Below are 22,542 nucleotides of genomic sequence, written 5' to 3'. Positions count from 1 at the left end.
AGCTCTCATGAAACCCACAATCAGGTACTTGAAAGTATCCGCATTCGGTGAAAATCCAGCTCATTTACAAGCTTCATCCCATGTCTGCAAATTGTGGGGATCACCCAAGTGAGAATTCTCTCCATGACCTCAAACAGACTAAGAGCCCTAGCAATCTGATTGGAAAATCCATATGCATAAATGAGGGAGTTAAACACTGTGGCATTGGGTTTGATCTGTTGAGCTCCATTAAACTGAAAGCCTTAACAGCTAATTGGATATTGTTTACCCTTCCTGCTAAACAAATCTGTCTGGCCCACTCTCTTGGATCTCAGTTTGACTTTCAAAAGCTTCTCCATTTTCCACTCTAAAACTTGTCAAGGTCCTAACCATCAGTTAAATCAGTTCCAATATTTATCCGAAAAATTGTGACTGTGTCTGTGTGCTTAAATAAACATGCACAAATGGATTTGTATGTATGTTCTGTATTGAAAATATCAGCAGACATTTCAAAGGAAAGACAGAGTGGACATGGGGCAAACCCGTACCTGTTGAACTCTGTTGGATGAGGTGGAAGGTGATGATTTGAGAGCCCTGAGCAGCGGTTCCCAGAACAAAGTGTCACTCCTGAGCTATTAACCTTGATCTAGATATATAGATCAATTAAACCATTGAATAGTTATTGTGCACAAAGGTTAATGCTAAAATAAGACCACAGTCGCCCTCCAAATAGTCACCCACAGATTAAATCACCATGAACATGTGTGCAAATGAGGGGCGCACTCTAATAAATTGTTGTATCATGTAAATAAAATATATTCTCCCTAAGAAACCCCACCATGATAACAACAAACATAATGGCCAACTGTTAAAATTGGCAACTAGGGCCAAACTCCATGTGGGTCATCTTATTTATGGCAGCTGGATATTTTTCTTGGATTCCTCTCTCCGAGAGGTGTAGGATTGATCTAAAGATCATCCGATTCTGACATGTATTTATAGAGATATGAATTTATTTGTATTATTGACAATTTGTCAAGGTGGGCCAGCAACCAAATAACCCCCAGCTCAACCTCAACGTTGCATTATAAATAGAGACCTCAAGTCATTTGATACACTCATCACTCTTGATCTCTCCTCTCCACTCGTTTGGGTTTGTTCTCTCACAAGGAGGACACAGTGGAAAAGGTCATCCAAGAGTATGCCCTAGCCGCAGTCATGAAGAAAGCCATAGCCACAATTAATGGAGACATCTAGCCGCAGCCTAGAGAGACCTAATCTAAGGTCATCTATCCGCAGTCAAGAGACCCTAATTCGCTGTCAAAAAGGAGGCCCTAATTCCGCAGCAAGGAGAGGCCATATCTGCAGCAAGAGGAAAGGAAGAAGAAGCCCTTAACTGCAGCAAAAGGAAGCCCTAGCCGCAGCAAGGAGAAGGCTGGACAGCGAGGACATTTGAAGGCTATTTCAGGGGTCCGTTTAGAGGACAGAGTGACTGGTTGGAGGGCCAAGGCCCTGTTCTTGGAGGCCGGAGCAAGGAGGGTTTGCTGGAGCGTGCAGTAACTGCTTCAGGGTGACAAGTCCATGCATTGGGCTTGAAACTGCCCTAAAGGAGCAGTGTGGAGGGCAGCATCCTATTGAAGGACAACCGCAGCAAGAGGAAGCAATTCTGAGTTAGTTTGAGGGTTATTAGGGGCTGTGGTTGGGTGCCCTAACCAGTCCAGAATTGCAGCAGCCTAATTACCCTACAACAGTGAGCTAGTGCACACATTTTGGAGTGTATCTTGTATGCATTGAGACAGTTTGATGGGCAACTTGTAGGAGTCCTTATGACAGCTAGTTTTCTGTCAGCGTGGAAGGTTAAGGGCTGCCTATTGTGCCCTAACCGAAATTGCAGGAGCAGCAAGTAATCAGAGGAATGTTGCAGCTGTATTATGTTGAAGGCTTCAAGATTGATGATCTCCTAAAAGGGTACGCTTCAACATTCTTAGTGATTGGTTGCAGACTGTCATGAGAATTCAGAGCTGCATCTTTGAACAGTCATCATTAGCATAATGATGGACTTTCTACCGCTGTCATAAATATCAGTTTTGTATATTTGTACTATCTCCCTATCTGCTGAACTATTGAAGAATACAAGAAGAATTGATCAGGGGTTTCCCCACATTGGGGTTTGTCCCTGGCTGTTGCCACATCTTGTGTTCTCTTCTTGGCTTGTCTTCTATTGTTTGTGTTTTTGTTCTATCTGCATTTTACTATCATGCTAATGTGATTGCTAAACTGAATATTGATATTGAGCTAACTAAGAAATTGTAGTAAACTGCTCTTAAGCATAGAACTTACCAAAAATTAACATGGTATCAAAGGTGAGGTGAAGACAAAGCCCAAGCAAGAGTGAAAGAGCAATCACAGAAGACAGTTGGACAAGGTCAAAGGCTCAATGGGTTCCTCATCCCACTTCCTGGCTGAAAACAAGCTCCGTGAAAAGTCAGACTATCACGGATGGAAGATGTCTCTTGATCTGACATTGGAAGAACAAGAAGTGTTGGATTATGTGAAGGGTAAAATCCCTGAGCCTCCAATCAAATGCACCGGCTGCACAAAGAACAAGTACACCAAGGGTGAAGTCAAAGCGAAGAAGATTATCAGAAATTCCATTGACATGCGTCTGGTGGCCTTCATCTCTGATCTAAACACCTCCAAGGAGATCTATGATAAATTGGTAAGCATGTTCAAGGTTAGTGATGCAAATCAAATTTTGTTTTTCAAAAATAAGTTGAAGGATATTAAGAAAGGCAAGGACGAGGATATTTAATGCTACTTCTTAAGGATCACTGAGATAAAGAATATCTTCTATCAATTGGAGAAGTCATCCCTGACAGGGAACTTACTAACACTACCCTTGGAGGGCTCCCACCTGAGTGGTATATATTTGGAACCACTATTCTCAATAATGATCGAATTCCGAGATTTGAAGAATTAATGTCGAGATGCATTCAAGAAGAAACAAGAATGGTGGAGCAAAAAATGCCTTCTAATAGAGGCAACCCCATTGCTTTCTCCGCTCATGTCAAAAGGAGAAATAATGCAGGGTCTAAAGGTCATTTCAATCAATGTTTTAAAACTCTGACTCCGACTCGGTATCGACTCGGCCAGCTTGATTTCGACTCGGTCATTGTAAAAAATACATTAAATATTTATTTTTTTATAACAAAAAAAAAAACATAATTTTATAAATTTTCATTATGATCAAAGTAGGCTCATGAATATATCCATTATATCAAAATGGCACCCAGTGCACTGTCCAATACATACATGATGATGGTATAGAGATCAAAACAAAAACACATAACCAAGGAGGCTAAAAATGGCCTCTACAACAAAAGTAAACTGTGAAACATCACTAGTCACCATTGACCAATACTATTGGCTACTGCTAGAGGAGCCAACATCATCTGGCTCAACCTTTGAATCAAAGTCAAACAAGGAAGCCCATGGCTCCTCAGCATCATCTCCAACTGTAATTGTAGAAGTGGTAGCACTAGCAGGCTGTGCAGCTAGTGGCTACTGAGACAGACGAGATATGTGCTTCCGTCGTGGCTGAGCAGAGGAAGTGCTTGCAAATGGAGGACTTGGGGTTGGCCCTGAGGTTGGTACAAGTGGATCTGCATTCAACTAAACATTATGTTCGAGTGATACCACCGTCTGTAAATCCAAATCAAGTTCCTCATCAGAATCAAACTCTGCTAGATGACTCTCCACTACCCAATCTGATGTTGGATCAATCTCTTCCAACACAATGGGATCTGAATCAGGTCTTTTGTTCAGCAATTGGTTGCGTCTGAGCCGGAGGTTGTATTGTACATCGAATAGATAATTTAACCGTTTTTTATCCAAACAATTTCTCTTCTTCATGTGAATCCTCTCAAAGACAGACCAATTGCGCTCACACCCAGTGGCATTGCAAGTTTGACTCAAAATACGAATTGCAAACTTTTGCAATTGAGGACAATGGCTACCAAAAGCCTCCCACCATTGTGCTGCAAAAAACATAGTAGTGTAATGAGTTAGCTCAACAAAATTACAAATTATATCCAACTTTCAAATTATAAACGATTTAACAAAATAAGTATTAAGAATTTGAAAATTGAAATTTGTGTTTACCTGGCTCATCTGCTTCCCTTGCAATCTTTGCTAGGTTCTTCCCAAAGGTACCTGTGGCTTTGCTGAAGGTTGTGACCTGTCGATGTATCTCCAGTTGATCACACTCCAATGGGATCATGCGATCAATACAGTCAATCAATCCATCTCTAACCTCCCCACTCAAAGCTCCTACCGCCAGAGCTTTATAATGATACCGTGGGTTCAAAAAATACCCAACTGCATGTATAGGGCGATGGAGTTGATTGTTTCATCTTTCATCAATGATTGCCCAAATGGGCCCATACTTAGCCACTTTATCCGTGTATGTCCTCTTTATTTGCTCCTTTGCTTGATCCATAGCCTCATAAATGAAGCGCATAGCCAATCTTTCCCCATCCACCAACCACAACACTTTAACTATTGGCTCAGCAACCTTCACAAACTCTGTTGCCTTTCTCCAAAATATTCCTTCATTAACTTTCTTTTTCAATTATTTGCCTTCTTATTTGAGAGACCACTGGCTTTGATTCCATTCATCACTGGAAAATATCTTTTGCAAGTTTCTATGTTGTGAAAGCATAGATTGCAATGTCAAAAAATGAGTAGCAAATCTAGTGATGGCGGGCCTAATAATATCCTTGCCCCTTGTGTGTCTCCTCATAAGGCTCAAAATCCATGAATGATTGTAGATAAATTTTGTTATGCTTTTGACATGATCAACAATGTTTTTGACCCAATCTAATTTGCCAATATTCTGAAACATGAGGTCTATGCAATGTGCAGGACATGGGGTCCAAAATATGCTTTTGTGTTTTTCCTCTAACACTTTACCAGCAAGAACATAGTTAGAGCAATTATCTGTGATGATTTGAACAACATTAGCCAACCCCACCACATCAACAACCTCATCCAATAGCTGAAACAACAATTGTCCATCTTTCACCCTATCAGATGCATCAACTGATTTTAGAAACACGGTTCCCTATGAGCAAAAGATAAGAAAGCTTATGATGGTACGGTTCTTTTGATCAGTCCATCCATCTGACATGATGGTACATCATGTTCTTGCCCATGAGTCTTTGAAATCTTTCAAATACTCATTAATGGAGGAAATTTCTTTCTGCAAACGATACCCCCTTATCTCATGCATAGTAGAGCCTTTGAAGCCTTTTCCAACAGCAAATATGGCATCAAACATAGGCTCATAATATGGTGAACGGGAAGCATTGAAGGGGATATCAGCGTCATACCATCATCTACATATGTAATCACGAGCAATCTCCCTCAATTCTTTCTTCCAATGGTCATCTAAAGTGGGCTGCAAAGTTCTATTAGCTTCGGGACCATGTGCATCTGATGGAGAGGAGGGTGTGACGGTGAAATACCTTTTGATATTCATATCACCCTTCTTTTTCATTTTACCCTTACCCTTTTCTTGAATAAACTCCAAAGAGGGAGAAACATATCGGAAGGGTTGGATGCATCAGTACAAGGGATAGAAAAAAAACCCTCAAAATCAAAATGGGGGTTGGTAGCCATCATTTTTTGTACACTCCTCTTCCTCCCAATTTCAACCTCTATTTCTTTTTACCTAGCCTTTTCTTCTTTAAACTTCTCAAAGCTATTTAACAACTCCTTCCTAATCTCCCCAATTTCTGGTGATTCAAATGGAGTAATTTGGCCTCTAATCCCTGCTAAGTGTTGTTTCAACCTATTAATGCCCCCAGGACCATCCTTAATTTTTCTATGGTAAAATTTGCAATGCATTTGACTATCAACCATTTCAACATATGCCCAAGCAGCATCTTTCACTCTAGGTGCCATTTTTTGACTTGGAAATGAAAGGAAAAAATCTGAAAATGGAAACAAAAAAAATCGCATTGCTTCAATGTTCATTTCTTTCACAAAAAACACTATTTTCAATTTCCAGATTTGCACAAAAAAAATAAATAAGTAAAACCAGATTTTTAGAAGTGAAAAAAAATACCTTTAGGCACAAACTGCCTCCTCAATGTTGCTCCAACAAACCAACTCCTCAATGTTGCTCCAATGGCTACTGCTCGAATGGTTGCCCAAGAAGCTCCTCACTCCTGCTACAATGCTTGCCCAAGACTCTTCACTGCTGCTCTAAAAACAAACTCCACAACTCTTCACAAACTCCTCACTAGTTCTCACTCAAATGCAATGAGATTGCTGTGAGGAAATGAGAGGGGTTGGGTAGGTTTTATAAGGTTTGGGAGAGGGAAATGGATCCCAAAAAACCCAAAGGCATATTAGAATGGCCTTTGGGGTCCCCAAAAACCCAAGATGGGTAAAGAAAATCTGCTTTACAGCCGCTCTTACCAAGTCAGCCGAGCCGGTCGAGTTGTTATCGAGTCCGTCGAGCCAGTCGGGTTGTTACCGAGTCCGCCAAGTCGGTATCCAACTCAGCCGACTCAGTAACAACCCAGCCGGCCGAACCGAGTCGCCCGCCATGTCAACCCGGTCAGCCTTCAACTTGGATTGACTCAGCCATTTCGGAATTGATTCGATCAGGTCCTAAAACAATGATTTCAATGGAAAGCCCGGATCTAAGGGTGGAAGGAAGGGCAGATGTTTTGCTTGCAATAAGTTTGGCCCAGAGTTGCGGGGGAGTCCACCCCCCTTCGAACCCGCTCCCAATCCGCACTCCGGGCAGGAGCGGGTGGGGAGCACGCTCCCGAGGCAATGGATATGGAGGCACAGGGTCATCAGGTTTAAGGCGTAGAACCATATCAGATTTCCTTGATGAGGGGTGTAGGAATGATGTGGATTCAAAGGTTTACAGGTTTCTCTATGCATGTGGGATACCATTCAATGTTCTTCACTCACCTTATTGGCACGAAATGGTTTCTACCATAAATGATGCCCCTAAAGGATACAAGAGCCCTGGGTATGACAAGGCAAGAACCGTTGGACTTGATCATGAAAAAGCAAAAATATCACATTCTTTGAATAGAATGACAAGTTCTTGGACTGACCATGGGGTGTCCATTGTATCTGATGGATGGACAAATGTAAAAGGCAAGCCATTGATAAGTGTTCTTGTTGTGTCTGTTAGTGGTGCCATCTTTCTAACTGCACATGATTACTCAAACAAGTTCAGGACCGCCATCAACATTACAGAAGCATTACTTGAAACAATTGACCGTATTGGGCCATACAATGTCATCCAAGTCATCACTGATAATGCTCCTAATTGTAAGGCAGCGGGAGCAATTATTGAGGATAAATACCCCAACATATTTTGGTTTGGATGTTTGGTTCACACATTGAACCTTCTAATGCATGATGTTGTCAAGAACAAAAATGCACAATACAAATGGATTGGTGATTTGTACAAGAAAGGCAAACAAATGATAAAATTTATTACAAATCATAGCAATACCCATGGTCTTTTCCGCAGTCACTCGAGATTGGAGTTGTTGAAGATTGCAAAGACCAAATTTGGTAGCTATTACCTCACCTTCAGGCACCTTTTGAAGGTAAGAGAGTCATTGGCTAGCATGGTATCAAGTCCACATTAGCAGGTATTAAAGGAAAGGGCTACAAATGCAGCTGACAGGCGAGGTTTTGAACTGGTGGAGAAGGCCGCCCTTGATGGTCAATTTTGGACAAGTGTGAGGCAAGTATTGGATTTCACCAAGCCCATTTATCACATGATTCGGTTTGCAGATACAGACAAACCAGTGATTAGCGAGGTGTATGAGCAAATGGATACCATGTTGGGGCAAATAAAAGATATTGTTCATAACAGAGATCTCGACTTGTACAAACTGATTCATGATTGTGCGTGTGAACGGTGGAATAGACTTAATCTTCCACTACATTGCTTGGCGTATATCCTTACGCCAAAATACTACTCTACATCTTGGTTGGGCCAACCTGCACCAGGGGGTGGGATTAGGACCAAACCCCATTTAGATGCAGAGGTAACTAGTGGATAGTTGCAAGCATTAGAAAAGTTGATACCTAACAGGGAGGATGTGCAGCTGTGCGCCTTGAAATAGGCAAATACTTCAGTGGCACTGGTTTGTTTGGTACCTTCCATGCAATGGAAGACAGAGACAGATTTGATTCTCTCACATGGTGGGAAACATATGGTGGCCATGGACTTTTGCCAAAATTGGCAAAAAAAGTTCTATCACAGGTTGTGAATACTTCTTCTGCAGAGAGGTGTTGGAGCACCTACAACTTCATACACAATGTGAAAAGAAACAGACTCAATGAAAACTGAGCAGAAAGCTTGGCTTATGTGCACTACAACTTGAGGTTGTTGAGTCATTACTGTGATTGGGCTTATGAGGATCCCACATATAAAATTTGGGACAATCACCCAGAGGATGACAATTTGGAGGATGGTATAGTGCATCTTGAAGAACTGGAAGAGGAACTTATAAGGGATGAAGATGAAGCAGCTGCAGCTGCAGCAGCCATGCCACCTCCACCTCCACCATCCAATAGCAGTGCTCGAGGTCCAAGTCTTGTTCCTTTGTTGTCGCCACCTCCATCTACACCCTCACGTGGAGGGCATGTGCCTTCTAGTTCTGGTCGTCGGTCTGTGCGGGAAACTCCTAGAAGACCACCATGACCTGCTTATACTCCTGGAGACTCTTGTGGCAAGGGCCACATGTAGATTTACAGTTTACTTGTCTTTTCTAGTTTCTATTAGTTTTCATAACTGTTGAGTCTTGAGTCCTTGACTCTTGACTCTTTCATATCATAATGATATTTTTTGTAAACAATATATGACTGTGACAATAAAAATTTGAAGTTTGAAGTTGGCAATTATAACTCATTGGTAATGATTGTGAATTATAAATATGATGCTTCGTGAAAGACTAAAGTTGTTTCATTTCATTTTATTATTCATGTTTCATTTTATAACATTTAATTTCATGTTAACAGTTAGAAGTTAGGACTTAGAAATATCTAAGATATTACTTCTTGTAATGGTTAAACTTAGCTTACAAGTACAACTTTGGTGATCAATGATGATAAATGTTATATATTGAATTTTCAATTTTGAAAGCTTGAAGTTGAAACTTTAAGATTGAATTTGATGAATCATGATTCACGAAACTCAATATGTTGCAGTTGTAATATGTATTTTACTAACTTGTGGACATGGTTGATGAAGATTATAATTTCTAGATGATTGATGTGATATGGTTCAATGATCACTCTATGTTTTTTATATCTAATTCATTATTCTACATGTTTTTGTTGACATATATGTATCAAAAATTAAAAAACATAAAAAATATATATATTTTTAAAAAATCGCTCCCGTATTCGCTCCCAAACCGGGAGCTTCTGAAAATGGTCACTCCCGCTCCCGTTTTCGCTCCCGCTCCCGCTCCCAAGTAACATTGGTTTGGCCACTATGCGAGGGAGTGTCCAAATAGAAGGGACACATCACATGATGATGATCACAATCATTCCAGGGGCAACTTCAACAACAACGATCGAAGGAATGACAGCCTACAGGTACAATGGCAAAGGAAAAAGGAATGCGGGACATCAAGGAAATGGTCGACCCTCCAAGTATGAAGAATCAAATGTTGTTTCTGATAAGCAAAAGGAGTATTATCTTATATCGGCCCTCTCTACTACCTCTCCTCCGGACACTTTGGGAAATTGGCTTATTGATAGTGGTGCTTCAAGGAACTTCACCGGATTCAAGGAAGCTCTCTCTAATTTGATAGAGTAGGAGACAAACTTGAAGATTATTCTTGGGGACGATGCCACCTATCCCGTAAAGGGTGTAGGGAATGTTACTCTTCAATTGGATAAGGGTAACTCGATTCATTTATAAGAAGTTCTTTATATACGTGATCTCAAGAAGAACCTAGTGTCCATTTCGACAATGGAAAACAAAGGTTACAAGGTTGCATTCATCGACGGAAAGATACGTGTTTGGAAAAGGAATTTTAAAGATGCTTCTACTCTTGGGTTCAAGGTTGGCACTTTGTATCAAGATGCAGGAAGTCCAATGGGGACCATGTCCTGCGATACATCTCTTCAATCTGAACTAAGGCACCGGAGGTTTGCCCATCTTCATTGTAAGGCCCTACCCAATGTGAGACATATGGTGACAGGGATGCCCGAGTTCAAAGAAGAGCATGAAGGTATCTGTCCAGGATGTACCGAGGGCAATCTTTCAAGTAATAGCAAGACCATAGATGTGGAACAACCCGAGGGGCATGAAGTTCATGATCAGGAATATAAGCAGGATGAGGAAAGCTCTCTATAGTTTGAAGCAAGCACCCCGGGCTTCGTATGAGAGGATCGATAGCTATCTAATGAAGTTGGGATTCACTAGGAGTGAAGCCGATCCAAACCTTTTCTTTAAGGTTGTGGATGATAGACCTCTCATACTGGTACCTTATGAGAATGACCTCTCTCTGACAGGTGCAGACCCTCTCATTTACAAACATAAGAGGGAGTTGGATTCCAAATTTGGAATGGTGAACTGCAAGCCTGTGACTACCCCAATGAAGCTTAACTTTAAGAAGTTATGCGGTAGTGTTATCGGACTTGAATTGGGCAATGCTTCTGAGTATCGTCAACTCATTGGAGCACTGATGTTCTTGGTGAACTCCTATCCGGATATATGTTTTGCAGTTAACACGTTGAGCCAATATATGGTTGAGCCTCATCACACACATTGGATTGGTGCCAAGAATCTTCTGAGATATTTTAAGGGCACAATCACTCATGGACTGAGATACACTACCAGAGATGTGAGGTTGCATGGTTATTCTGATTCTGATTGGGCAGGCAGTGTGATGGATCGCAAGAACAATTCTAGGTGTTGTTTCTCTTTGGATTCTGCTTCGATATCCTGGAAGAGCAGGAAACAGAAGTCGGTTGTTTTGAGCACTACTAAGGTCGGATACATAGCTGCGAGTATAACCTCATGTGAAGCTGTCTGGTTGTGGAAGCTCTTCAGTGAGTTGTTTGGACATGTGTTGGATACCACCGTGATCCTCTGCGACAACCAGAGTGGGATCCGATTGTCGGAGAATCCCGTGTTTTATGATCGCTCCGAGTATATAGACATCAGGTACCACTTTATACAGGATATGGTACAACGAGGAGCAATAAGGGTCCATCACATTGGGACTGATGAGCAGGTCACCGACCTTCTGACAAAACCCCTGGGAAAGGTCAAATTCTTGACTTTTCGAGAACGACTAGAAGTTGTGGAGAGAACCTCTCCTAAGGATCTTGTATGATATGGATATTGAGCTCTGGGAGCTCCGAGGAGCATGGGTTACTTCTTGGAGCGATGAGCAACCATAGGGTGAGTGGTTCAGCCTTCCCCTAGTGGTTTGCTATGTAGGCAAGATGAGTGGTTCATCCTTCTCCTACTGAGACACAATCATAGGGTGAGTGGTCCAGCCTTCCCCTGGTGATTTGTTGTGTACAAGGTGAGTGGTTCAGCCTTCCCTTGGGATAACCCATGGCGACATGTAGGCAGGATGAGTGGTTCATCCTTCTCCTGCTGAAACATCCTACCCATGCGGTCTAGGACTCATGGGAAGTACCTCTCATCTGGCCAATGAGCAGGGAAATGAGGATAGGAACCATAGTACTACCGATGGATGCATCGTGTACTACTATACTCCGTATGCTAGGATGACCTATATTGATCTGGAATCAATTGGAACTGACTTTGGATCAGTAACAGTGGTATGAGACACACTCTTTATTTGGAACTGATTTCAGATCAATAAGAGTGGTATGAGACACTCTCTTTATATGGGACTGACTTCGGGTCAATAGAGAATTGTATGATACATTCTTGATCACTTCTTCTTCTTCATAGTTCAGCAGAGCAGTGCAAGGCACTGCATTGATGGCAGAGATAGTACAGACTGGAAGATGGATTAGCAAGATTGAGTTCTCCCTAGTTGAGAGGGAGTGTTAAAATTGGCAACTAGGGCCAAACATCATGTGGGTCATCTTATTTATGACAGCTGATATTTTTCTTGGATTCCTCTCTCCGAGAGGTGTAAGATTGATCCAAAGATCATCCAATTCCGACATGTATTTATGGAGATATGAATTTATTTGTATTATTGACACTTTGTCAAGGTCGGCCAGCAACGAAATAACCCCCAGCTCAACCTCAACGTTGCATTATAAATAGTCATTTGATACACTCATCACTCTTGATCTCTCCTCTCCACTCGTTTGGGTTTATCCTCTCACAAGGAGGACGAAGTGGAAAGGGTTATCCAAGAGTATGCCCTAGCCGCAGTCATGAAGAAAGCCTTAGCCACAGTTAATGGAGACATCTAGCCGCAGTCATGAAGAAAGCCTTAGCCACAGTTAATGGAGACATCTAGCCGCAGCCTAGAGAGACCTAATCTAAGGTCATCTATCCACAGTCAAGAGGCCCTAATTCTGCAGCAAGGAGAGGCCATATCCACGGCAAGAGGAAAGGAAGAAGAAGCCAAAAGGAAGCCCTAGCCACAGCAAGGAGAAGACTGGACAGCAAGGAAATTTGAGGGCTATTTCAGGGGTCCGTTTAGAGGACAGAGTGACTGGTTGGAGGGCCGAGGCCCTGTTCTTGGAGGTCGAGGCAAGGAGGGTTTGTTGGAGGGTGCAGCAACTGTTTTAGGGTGACAAGTCCATGCATTGGGCTTGAAACTGCCCTAAAGGAGCAGCGTGGAGGGCAGCATCCTATTGAAGGACAACCGCAGCAAGAGGAAGCAATTCTGGGTTAGTTTGAGGGTTGTTAGGGACTGTGGTTGGGTGCCCTAACCAGTCCAGAATTGCAGCAGCCTAATTACCCTAGAACAGTGAGCTAGTGCACACATTTTGAAGTGTATCTTGTATGTGTTGAGACAGTTTGATGGGCAACTTGTAGGAGTCCTTAGGACAGCTAGTTTGCTGACAGCATGGAAGGTTAAGGGCTGCCTATTGTGCCCTAACCGAAATTGCAGGAGCAGCAAGTAATCAGAGGAATGTTGCAGCTGTATTATGTTGAAGGCTTCTAGATTGATGATCTCCTAAAAGGGTATGCTTCAACATTCTTAGTGATTGGTTGCAGACTGTCATGAGAATTCAGGGCTGCATCTTTGAACAGTCATCATTAGCATAATGATGGACTTTCTACTGCTGTCATAAATATCAGTTTTGTATATTTGTACTATCTCTCTATCTGCTGAACTATTGAAGAATATAAGAAGGATCAAGGGTTTCCCAACATTGGGGTTTGTGCCTGGTTGGTGCCACATCTTGTGTTCTCTTCTTGGCTTGTCTTCTATTGTTTATGTTTATGTTCTATCTGTATTTTACTATCATGCTAATGTGATTGCTAAACTGAACATTGATATTGGGTTAACTAAGAAATTGAAGTAAACTGCTCTTAAGCATAAAAACATTACCAAAAATTAACACCAATCTAAGGTATACCACCACCAAGGGATTACTACATCTAAATCATCATCCAACCTTAGGAAAAGGTTAGATCGCCATCAAATGACATGTAGTACCCCATCAAATCACATATAGTACCTCTAAGAACAAATGTCCATCGATGTGATGAAAATAACAATGTGGAACATCATACAACATGAGGTGTAACACCCTCCTAGATTCAAATCAACCCAGAAACATGTCCATCTCTTGTGGATCATCTCATTGGCGTAACCAGGCAGTTTCATGCGGTTGGGGCCATGTGCAATTCCAGGGTGAATTTGGTGGAATAGATACCGCACAGTCACAGCTTCTTAGCCAATGGGTAGTTTCCATGAATTGAGAAGTATCTGCTTCCACATAATATTCCACATAGGGTTTGCATGTGTTGACCAGAAGTACATATCATAGAAAGGCATTATAAAAATTGTTGAAAGCTAAAGAAGATATATTCTGATGGGAAGACCACTGTATGCAAAATACAAGAAGGGCAATGAATGAATAACACAATTCCCCGGTTCCTTCATTGTGTTGTTCTTTCGATATGTGCATACATGTAGGACCCTGTGCCAGAATACTCTATCCATTTGATCTGTTTAACTTTGCATATAAGGCTAGTGCCTGTGTTTTATGAATGATGGAAGTTTATATAAAATATGCAAAATAACAGGTTACTATATAGACCTATGGATAAAACATCCTGAAATTTTAGGAGAACTTAGACTCGTTGGCATCATCCAATTTTAGATCAAACTGGACTTATATGGCCCTCAAAGGGTTACACTATACAGGATTAACCTAATCTCAGTAGAACTTTTTCATGTATCCTATCAGACTATAAAAAAATTAAAAAAAAAATAAAAAAATGGACTATATATCAGAGGAAACCTCTGGGAACTTCCTCTTGTTCCAAGGACAGTACCCAGGGCATACTGGATTCCTTAATTCCTTAGGACTAAAGGGCATATCAATATGTCACTAGCGGGAATAGACCTTATAATATATACACGTACCTCTCTATTTGTTTGCAGATTGTAAAGTTTTGTAGGTTCCCATCCCATGAAACAAGAATCTTGCAAGATGCATTATATCAAAGTGGCTCATAACAGGACATGCTGGCAATGCTAGAAGGAAAAATTTCAATTTCCCAATACAGAGAAACAAAAATGAAAGAAATAGCATATTACTAAGAAGAGCTCTCAATTGATTTCCTATTAAATCCTCTGAAATCCTGTTCCCCTTTTTCTGTTTGCTCCAAATACTGTAAATTCCGAATGATTGCAAATGAAGGAGTGAAACCCACTTCCTTCATACGCTCTACAACTGCTTGCAACTTCTCATACTGTCCAGCTTTTGCATACTCCTTCAGCAAAAGATCATAGGTAGTGTAAGCAAGCTTGTACACTTCCTTTATTCGATTCAGAAATAATTCAAGCCTGTTGTAGGCCTTATGACGAAAATAGCAGCTTATAATAGCTTCCACAACTTTGGGGCATGAGAAAATCACCCCATTTTGTAACATTCTTCCCACAGAAAATTCTACATCATCCAATTCGCCAGACAAAGCATAAGCTTTTACTATTTTATTGTGTATTTCTGATATAAGCTGTGAATTCTCAAATGTTTTCACCATACCCAAAACTTCTTCCATGTCTGCCACTCTCTGGAGCTTAGCATACACCTGAAACATATTGCGTACAATATTTTCATTCACGGTCCAGCCTTCTTCCATCATGAATTTAAAAGTTTCTTTCATTCTGTCTATAAGACCCTTCTTGCAAAACCCTTCCATTGTAGCCTCCAACGTGGCCATGCTCGGTGTCACACCACAGGATATCATTTCTTTGAAAGATAAATCCATCAGATCATACCTATCAGCTTTCATGAAACCCACAATCAGGTACTTGAAAGTATCCGCATTCGGCGAAAATCCAGCTCGTATACAAGCTTCGTGATGTCTGCAAATTGTGGGGATCACCCAAGTGAGAGTAAATGGATATAACTGTATTGTATGTCACCAAGGTGGGTCGGCAGTCCTCTGTTCTCTCCATGACCTCAAACAGACTAAGAGCCCTAGCAATCTGATTGGAAAATCCATATGCATAAATGAGGGAGTTAAGTACTGTGGCATTGGGTTTGATCTGTTGCAGCTCCATTAAACTGAAAGCCTTAACAGCTAATTGGATATTGTTTACCCTTCCTGCTAAACAAATCTGTCTGGCCCACTCTCTTGGATCTCGGTTTGATTCTTTCAAAAGCTTCTCCATTTTCCACTCTAAAACCTGTCAAGGTCCTAACCATCAGTTAAACCAGTTCCAACATTTATCCGAAAAATTGTGACTGTGTCTGTGTGCTTACATAAACATGCACACATGGATTTGTATGTATGTTCTGTAGTGAAAATATCAGCAGACATTTCCAAGGAAAGACAGAGTGGAAATGGGGCAAATCCGTACCTGTTGAACTCTGTTGGATGAGGTGGAAGCTGATGATTTGAGAGCCTTGAGCAGCGGTTCCCAGAACAAAGTGTCACTCCTGAGCATGAGATTTCCTTGCTGATCCAACACCGATTTGATATCTCTGTCGTCACTATCCACGAGTTTGGCGAAGAGGGTATTGACGAGCGAGCTTCCATTGGCGTTCAGAGGGCGAGGAGGAACATGGAGCGTCGATCGCCAAATATGAAGGAACCCATCTGGTGCTGAGAAGATAGTAATAGGTTTCAGAAAAAGGTGGGAAGCCCCTATGAGTGTACTTGCCATGGATTAAAGGGAACGTTGTCTCTCAGGTATCCATCTGGTGCTGAGAAGATAGAAATAGGTTTCAGAAAAAGGTTGGAAGCACCTATGAGTGTTCTTGAGAAAATAGAAATAGGTTTCAGAAAAAGGTGGGAAGCACCTAAAGGGAATGTTGTCTCTCGTGACGGGTGCTTTTTCCCCATCTTATTATTGTACCTTAGGGGTTTAAATGTGATGTAGTGTGTCCCACCTTCATGGATGGAAACTTCCACTTGTTTTGTTTTTTATTTATCATAGGTGAATATCTGGTGAATACTCGTTTTAGTAGGGGAGAGCCTTCTATTGTTATGCAGGGACCAATACTAGTTGTAGTATTGGTCTCACAGATCTATCAAAAAATCATCATAAATCATCTAAAAGATGCACATACATAGTTTATATTAAGTTATATAAGTTATATAATTATGTTCAAAATGGGCTCATATATTGATTGGGCAAACAAGTGTCAAACACCAAACCTCAACATCACAAGTTGACAAGACATAATGTCTCAAGTGCCTCTACTTTGAATTACCAAATAAGTCAAAATGCAGTACAAAACACTCCATTGAATTCTATTGAGGAGTACACCTATCCCATCAAATAGTCAGTGATTGATTTCCACTAGAGCAACACACCCCATTGCTCAGTAGTGTCTGCACAAGAATAGGTGAAATGTGTGTCAGCTATATGTACATGTGTGTTTAACCATTCAACCTATTGAAGACAATAAATGACAACATTCAATTCAGGAATTAGTTCAGAGGATGCAATAAATGACACCAACCCTTTCAATTCAAGTATTAAACACACCAACATTTTGAATTCAGGAATTAAACACAAGAAAGCACAAGGATCATCCATGAAAGATTATTAGCAATTTGATCATGTACAAATCAATCCAGACCACACATTTGAATTTGGGAGATGGCAATTCATGCCAATCTTCCCTACCAATTAAATTATATATCAAAAAACTATAAAACATCAACTCTTACTGGTTTTCATTTCAAACATTCATTGTACTCATCAGTTGTTGGAGACATACAATCAGAGTGTTCAGACACTGTTACATTCATTCTATTCATCAGTTGTTGGAGACATACAAACAGAGTGTGTGCACAATGTTACATTCATTTTATTCATCAACTGCTGGAGACATACAAACATTCATCAGTTGTTGGAGAAATACAAATAGAGTGTGTGCACAGTGTTACATTCATTCTATCCATCCGTTGTTGGAGACATACAGGGTTGTTTTTGTTGAATAATGTTATCATTTTTGTTGAATAATGTTATTTTTGTTGATAAACAAGGGTAAATTAAAGCCATTATAGCCAATATCACTTGTTAAACAGATCACAAGATATGATTAGAGAAGCATTTCTATATGAATAACATACCCACTGATTTAGAAACCAAATTCAATGTCATTGTAACCTCAAATCTGACCCCTATAATTCAATATCAAACTACTATAATAGCAAAGAATATCATTTCACAGTCATGTAGTGAAAGGATGATGAAGCAAAGAAGGAAACATATGATCCTTGGGATGGGTAATAAATATTATAGAAAAGAAGGAAACGTCTGATCCTTGAGATGGGTAATAAATAGTACAGAAAAGAATGAAACATAAGATCCTAAAGATGGTGCTTCTAGGGAGTGCAAGAATGTGTTTATTCTTACAAGGAAATGAGGGACCTGGTTTCTGACATCATGATGGTTCTGAAATTAGGGAGATTTACTAAAGAAGGAAACATATAAATTTATAATCCTGAAGATGATGCATCCCAGAGTGCAAGATCATGTTTATTCTTTGAAGGAAATGAAGCAACTTGGAGGAGATTTGTGACCTCCTGAAGGGAATGGCCTAGGAACTTTATGAATTCAAAGAGAAAATTTTGATGTGAGGTAGATTCACTGTCTGGTTAGAGAAGCATTTCTAAATGAATAACAGACCCACTGATTTAGAAATTCTCTTTTAATTATTAGAATATCAAATTAAGATGAGATAACTACAAGATTGCAGGAGCAGAACTACAAGGAATTAGACAATTGAGATGCAACAGATAATCATTTATTTCGTTATGAGGAATATTATGAGCAAGGTGTTTAAGATCCTATAGACTGGCCCATAGACATTAAAATGCTATTTAATCATGATGATAATGTAGAGGTAGCAGATGACTTTATTTCCCTTGATTCCACTGGTTTGCTCATGATGGGGGAGGAAGAAGAAGTGTAGGAGGAGGAAGTGTACTTAAATGATGACCATCCCTTTAACCTGTCCCCTACCCAGCTTAGAATGGTGTCTGATAATATCATGGCAGATGTGAGAAATAAATATGAGCTACGACAAAGATTGAATGCACCAAATTTGAGAAGGGAGAAGGCAGCAAGGGGGCCTGGAAATGCAAGAAGGGATGCACCTAAGGAGGTAGAACAAACTTATAGAGGAGAGGCAACACTAAAGGCCTATGATTTGAAAAGACTAGCTATTCCAATTAGAGAAGAACTGAAACTGGATAAGTTGGATAATTTGGACCAGAAACTGACAGATCACAGTTCTATTCAATTGATTTATGGACTATGTTGAGCTTTTGCATATAAGGGGGCAACATTGAAGGCATATAGTGCACCATTAGGTGTGGAAAACCCAAATTGTAATAGTTGTGAGAACATGTTATATTATCTCCATTAAGGTCTGTCAAGGTCCTACATAAACTTGTCTTTACAATGTCTGGAAATCATATACCATGTGAATTAAATGTAACAAGTAGTATGGGTTATGAGTTGAGAAAGAAAGTGTTGATTATGAAGAGATATATATAGACAAATATATAAGGTTAAAGGTGTTTATGTTGAAAGTTGTGACCTACACTAATTTTATCATTGTATCATCAGAGGGGAGTTACCAGTGATCCCTATGAGATTGTGAAAGCCAGTCATGGTTTAAAGCTGAAAAGAAAAGTCAAATATAACAGACACCAATTTGTTACTTCCTCTTTATATAAACTCTAGGAGCTTTTTAGTTTATAGGGTATGTATTTGTAAGGAAATATCTTATCCTGAATAGAAAGGAGATACCTTCTTGTATTTATGTTAGTATTTAGAGGAACTATAATTAGATAGTATGATTTTTATAAGATAAGTGAAAGAAGGAATTAGATGTCAAGATATATTTTATATAGTTTAGTTATAATAATTAGGATAGAGTAGGACTTAGCCTTTGACTTAGGCTTTGACTTGCAAGAACAAAAAGAACTAGAACTAAACCCTTAGACTTTTAGAATTTGAAAGGGAATAACTACATAAAGAGACTACAACTAAGAACCCTTACTCTATATAGCTCTTCTTGATAACTCATATTTTTACCAACTAGGAATAAAATGAATGCCAAGAACAAAATGAATGCCAATAACAATGATTTGAGGACACGGAAAGCTAGTTGTGTTGAAGAAATTATGTTATGTCAAAGTTGTTACAAAAAGAAAAAAGGAATAGCTCTTCTTGATAACTCATATTTTCACCAACTAGGAATAAAATTAATGCCAATAACAATGATTTGAAGACTCGGAAAGGTAGTTGGCTTGAAGAAACTATGTTATGTCAAAGTTGTTACAAAAAGAAAAAGGAATAGCTCTTCCTGATAACTCATATTTTTACCAACTAGGAATAAAATGAATGCCAAGAACAATGATTTGAGGACATAGAAAGCTAGTTATGTTGAAGAAACTGTGTTATGTCAAAGTTGTTACAAAAATAAAAAGGAATAGCTCTTCCTGATAACTCATATTTTTACCAACTAGGAATAAAATGAATGCCAACAACAATGATTTGAGGACACAAAAAGCTAGTTGGGTTGAAGAAACTGTGTTATGTCAAAGTTGTTACAAAAAGAAAAAGGAATAGCTCTTCCTCATAACTCATATTTTTACCAACTAGGAATAAAATGAATGCCAAGAACAATGATTTGAGGACACAGAAAGCTAGTTGGGTTGAAGAAATTGTGTTATGTCAAAGCTGTTACAAAAATAAAAAGGAAGAGCTATTCCTAATAACTCATATTTTTACCAACTGTGAATAAAATGAATGCCAAGAACAATGATTTGAGGACATAGAAAAATAGTTGGATTGAAGAAACTGTGTTATGTCAAAGTTGTTACAAAAATAAAAAGGAATAGCTCTTCCTGATAACTTATTAAAATCTTCTAAGAATCAATAAAGAAGTTCAAATGCAAGAAAGGGTCAATGCCACTGTAACCTCAAATTTGACCCTTGAAATTCAATACCAGACCACTATAATAGAAATGCTTCAGACCTGATATTTTTCGACAATCTGCAATAGGTCAGTGTTGAGGAGAAGTAAGCTTACAAGTGATTGAAAAAATACACTCCAATTATCAATAACATGCAACAGACCTTAGAAGATCCTCATAGCCTAGACAAATCAATCAAATAAAGCCCACAACCATGCAAGAGAAATCTAGAAAGAATTTTTATGTGTGAATCCTCATTGTTTCTTTCTAGATTTCTTGTTTCTTTCTATGAATTTAAATATTCCAAGCCTATTGTAGTATGAAATTTTATGTGCGAAAACCCTTCCAATTATGAGTTTCAGATCCGAGATGTATTATGTTACAATATATAGATAAAGCATTGATTGTTGTTGCTCATTGATTGCAAAGGCCAATGAATTACCTTGTTTTCTAATACAGTTTTTTAAAATCAGAATTTCATGGTAACTCTGCAAGTTGTTGCAGCCATGCCAAGAGTTTCTATTGCAGATCGTACAAGGAACAGGAGGAGGCGAGGGGTGAGGGTGGGCCAACTACAATCTAGTTCATTAAATGAGGATGGGGGGTGATGTGAATGCTCCCAATGTGCCCAGTAATGTCGTTGAAAAGGACACTATGGTGGCAGATCATGCTATCCCACCATCAATCATAGAGCCACCTTCAACCACAGTGCAAGGTGCAAGTTCAACAAAGAAAAATAGTGCCATCAGAGGTTGGACAAAGCAAGACATGCTAGCTACAATTGATGGCATCGAGTTTATCTGTGCCTCTACAAAAAAACATGGTATTGCTGCCTCTAACATACATTATTGGATCTTTGGATTGACTAATACAAAGTGTAGAGGGTTTGTTACAGTTATGAGTGAAGAGGAGGAGTACAAGGTGGTTGAGTGGTGTAAGGAGATGGTCTAGTTGGGACATGGGTTAGAGCTTATACAACTTAAATCCACAGTAGCTCAAATCTGTCAAGGGAGTCCAAACCCCTTCAAAAATGGGTTTCCTGGTAAATCATGGTGGAGTGGATTTTAAAAAAGGCATCCAGACCTTGTGTTACATACAACTGAGGGCCTTGACAAAGACGGGGCTTTAAATCTACACCCTACAATTGTGTCCAAGTTCTTTAACACTCTTTATGCTACATATGAGCAACACTCATATGCCCCAAACCATATATGGTACTGTGATGAAACATGATTACAGGTAGGAAGGAATTGTAGTATGTGGGTCATTTCCAAGAGAGGGAGTAGAAATGTGCCTAAGATTTTGCCTAAGAGCAGGGAGTGGATCATTATTCTTTGTTGTGTTAACGTAGTTGGTTCTTCAATCCCGAGATTTTATCTATTCAAAGGTAAAACACAACTAAAAAACTATATGCATAAATGTGAACCAGGTGCATGCGTGGATGCACATCCCCATGCATGGATGACAAAGGAACTATTCCTGAATTGGCTTTGACACTTTTTTGCATCTGTACCAGGTGGTGTCTCGCCTGAAAACAGACACCTACTGATTTTAGATGGCCATGGAAGCCACATGGTTGTGAAGATATTTGAGGAGGCCAACAATTTGGGCATTGACCTGTTAACATTGCCAACTCATACCACTCACAGATTGCAACCCCTTGATGTCAGCATGTTTGGGCATTTCAAGAACTGTTTCAAGGTTGAACGAGCTTCGTGGATGGTAAAGAATCTAGGGGTGGAAGTAAAGAGGTTTGAGCTAGCTAAGCTTGCAAGTAAAGCATTTAAAAGGGCTCTCACACCTTCTAATATCAAGGTTGGATTTAGGAGGACTGGTATATGGCCACTTAATGTTGATGCTCTTATGCATGATACTGGTTGTAGCCAAGCATTTTATGTGGAAGGTCAAGAAGCAGAGAACTTACAAGACCATGT

General features: G+C 39.8%; 2 protein-coding genes across 2 annotated transcripts; both read right to left on the bottom strand.

The window, feature by feature from the left end:
* Positions 1-3,651: 3,651 nt before the first annotated feature.
* On the bottom strand, positions 3,652-4,270 carry LOC149181431 (uncharacterized). Its single transcript, XM_089416614.1, has 2 exons — positions 4,141-4,270; positions 3,652-4,016 (listed from the first exon to the last, which is right to left on the bottom strand). The coding sequence occupies exons 1-2, from the start codon at positions 4,256-4,258 to the stop codon at positions 3,652-3,654; spliced, it is 483 nt and encodes a 160-aa protein (XP_089272740.1). The 5' UTR covers positions 4,259-4,270.
* Positions 4,271-14,752: 10,482 nt separating this feature from the next.
* On the bottom strand, positions 14,753-16,507 carry LOC149181430 (uncharacterized). Its single transcript, XM_089416613.1, has 2 exons — positions 16,026-16,507; positions 14,753-15,851 (listed from the first exon to the last, which is right to left on the bottom strand). The coding sequence occupies exon 2, from the start codon at positions 15,452-15,454 to the stop codon at positions 14,756-14,758; it is 699 nt and encodes a 232-aa protein (XP_089272739.1). The 5' UTR covers positions 15,455-15,851; positions 16,026-16,507; the 3' UTR covers positions 14,753-14,755.
* Between the last annotated feature and the right edge of the window lie 6,035 nt (positions 16,508-22,542).

Source organism: Pinus tabuliformis, chromosome 3_2 (genome assembly GCF_031772625.1).
Source record: "Pinus tabuliformis cultivar Carrire ecotype Pingquan chromosome 3_2, CPIR1, whole genome shotgun sequence".
NCBI lineage: Eukaryota > Viridiplantae > Streptophyta > Pinopsida > Pinales > Pinaceae > Pinus > Pinus tabuliformis.
Note: the sequence above shows the minus strand (reverse complement) of the source record. Positions and strands in the feature narration are given on the sequence as shown.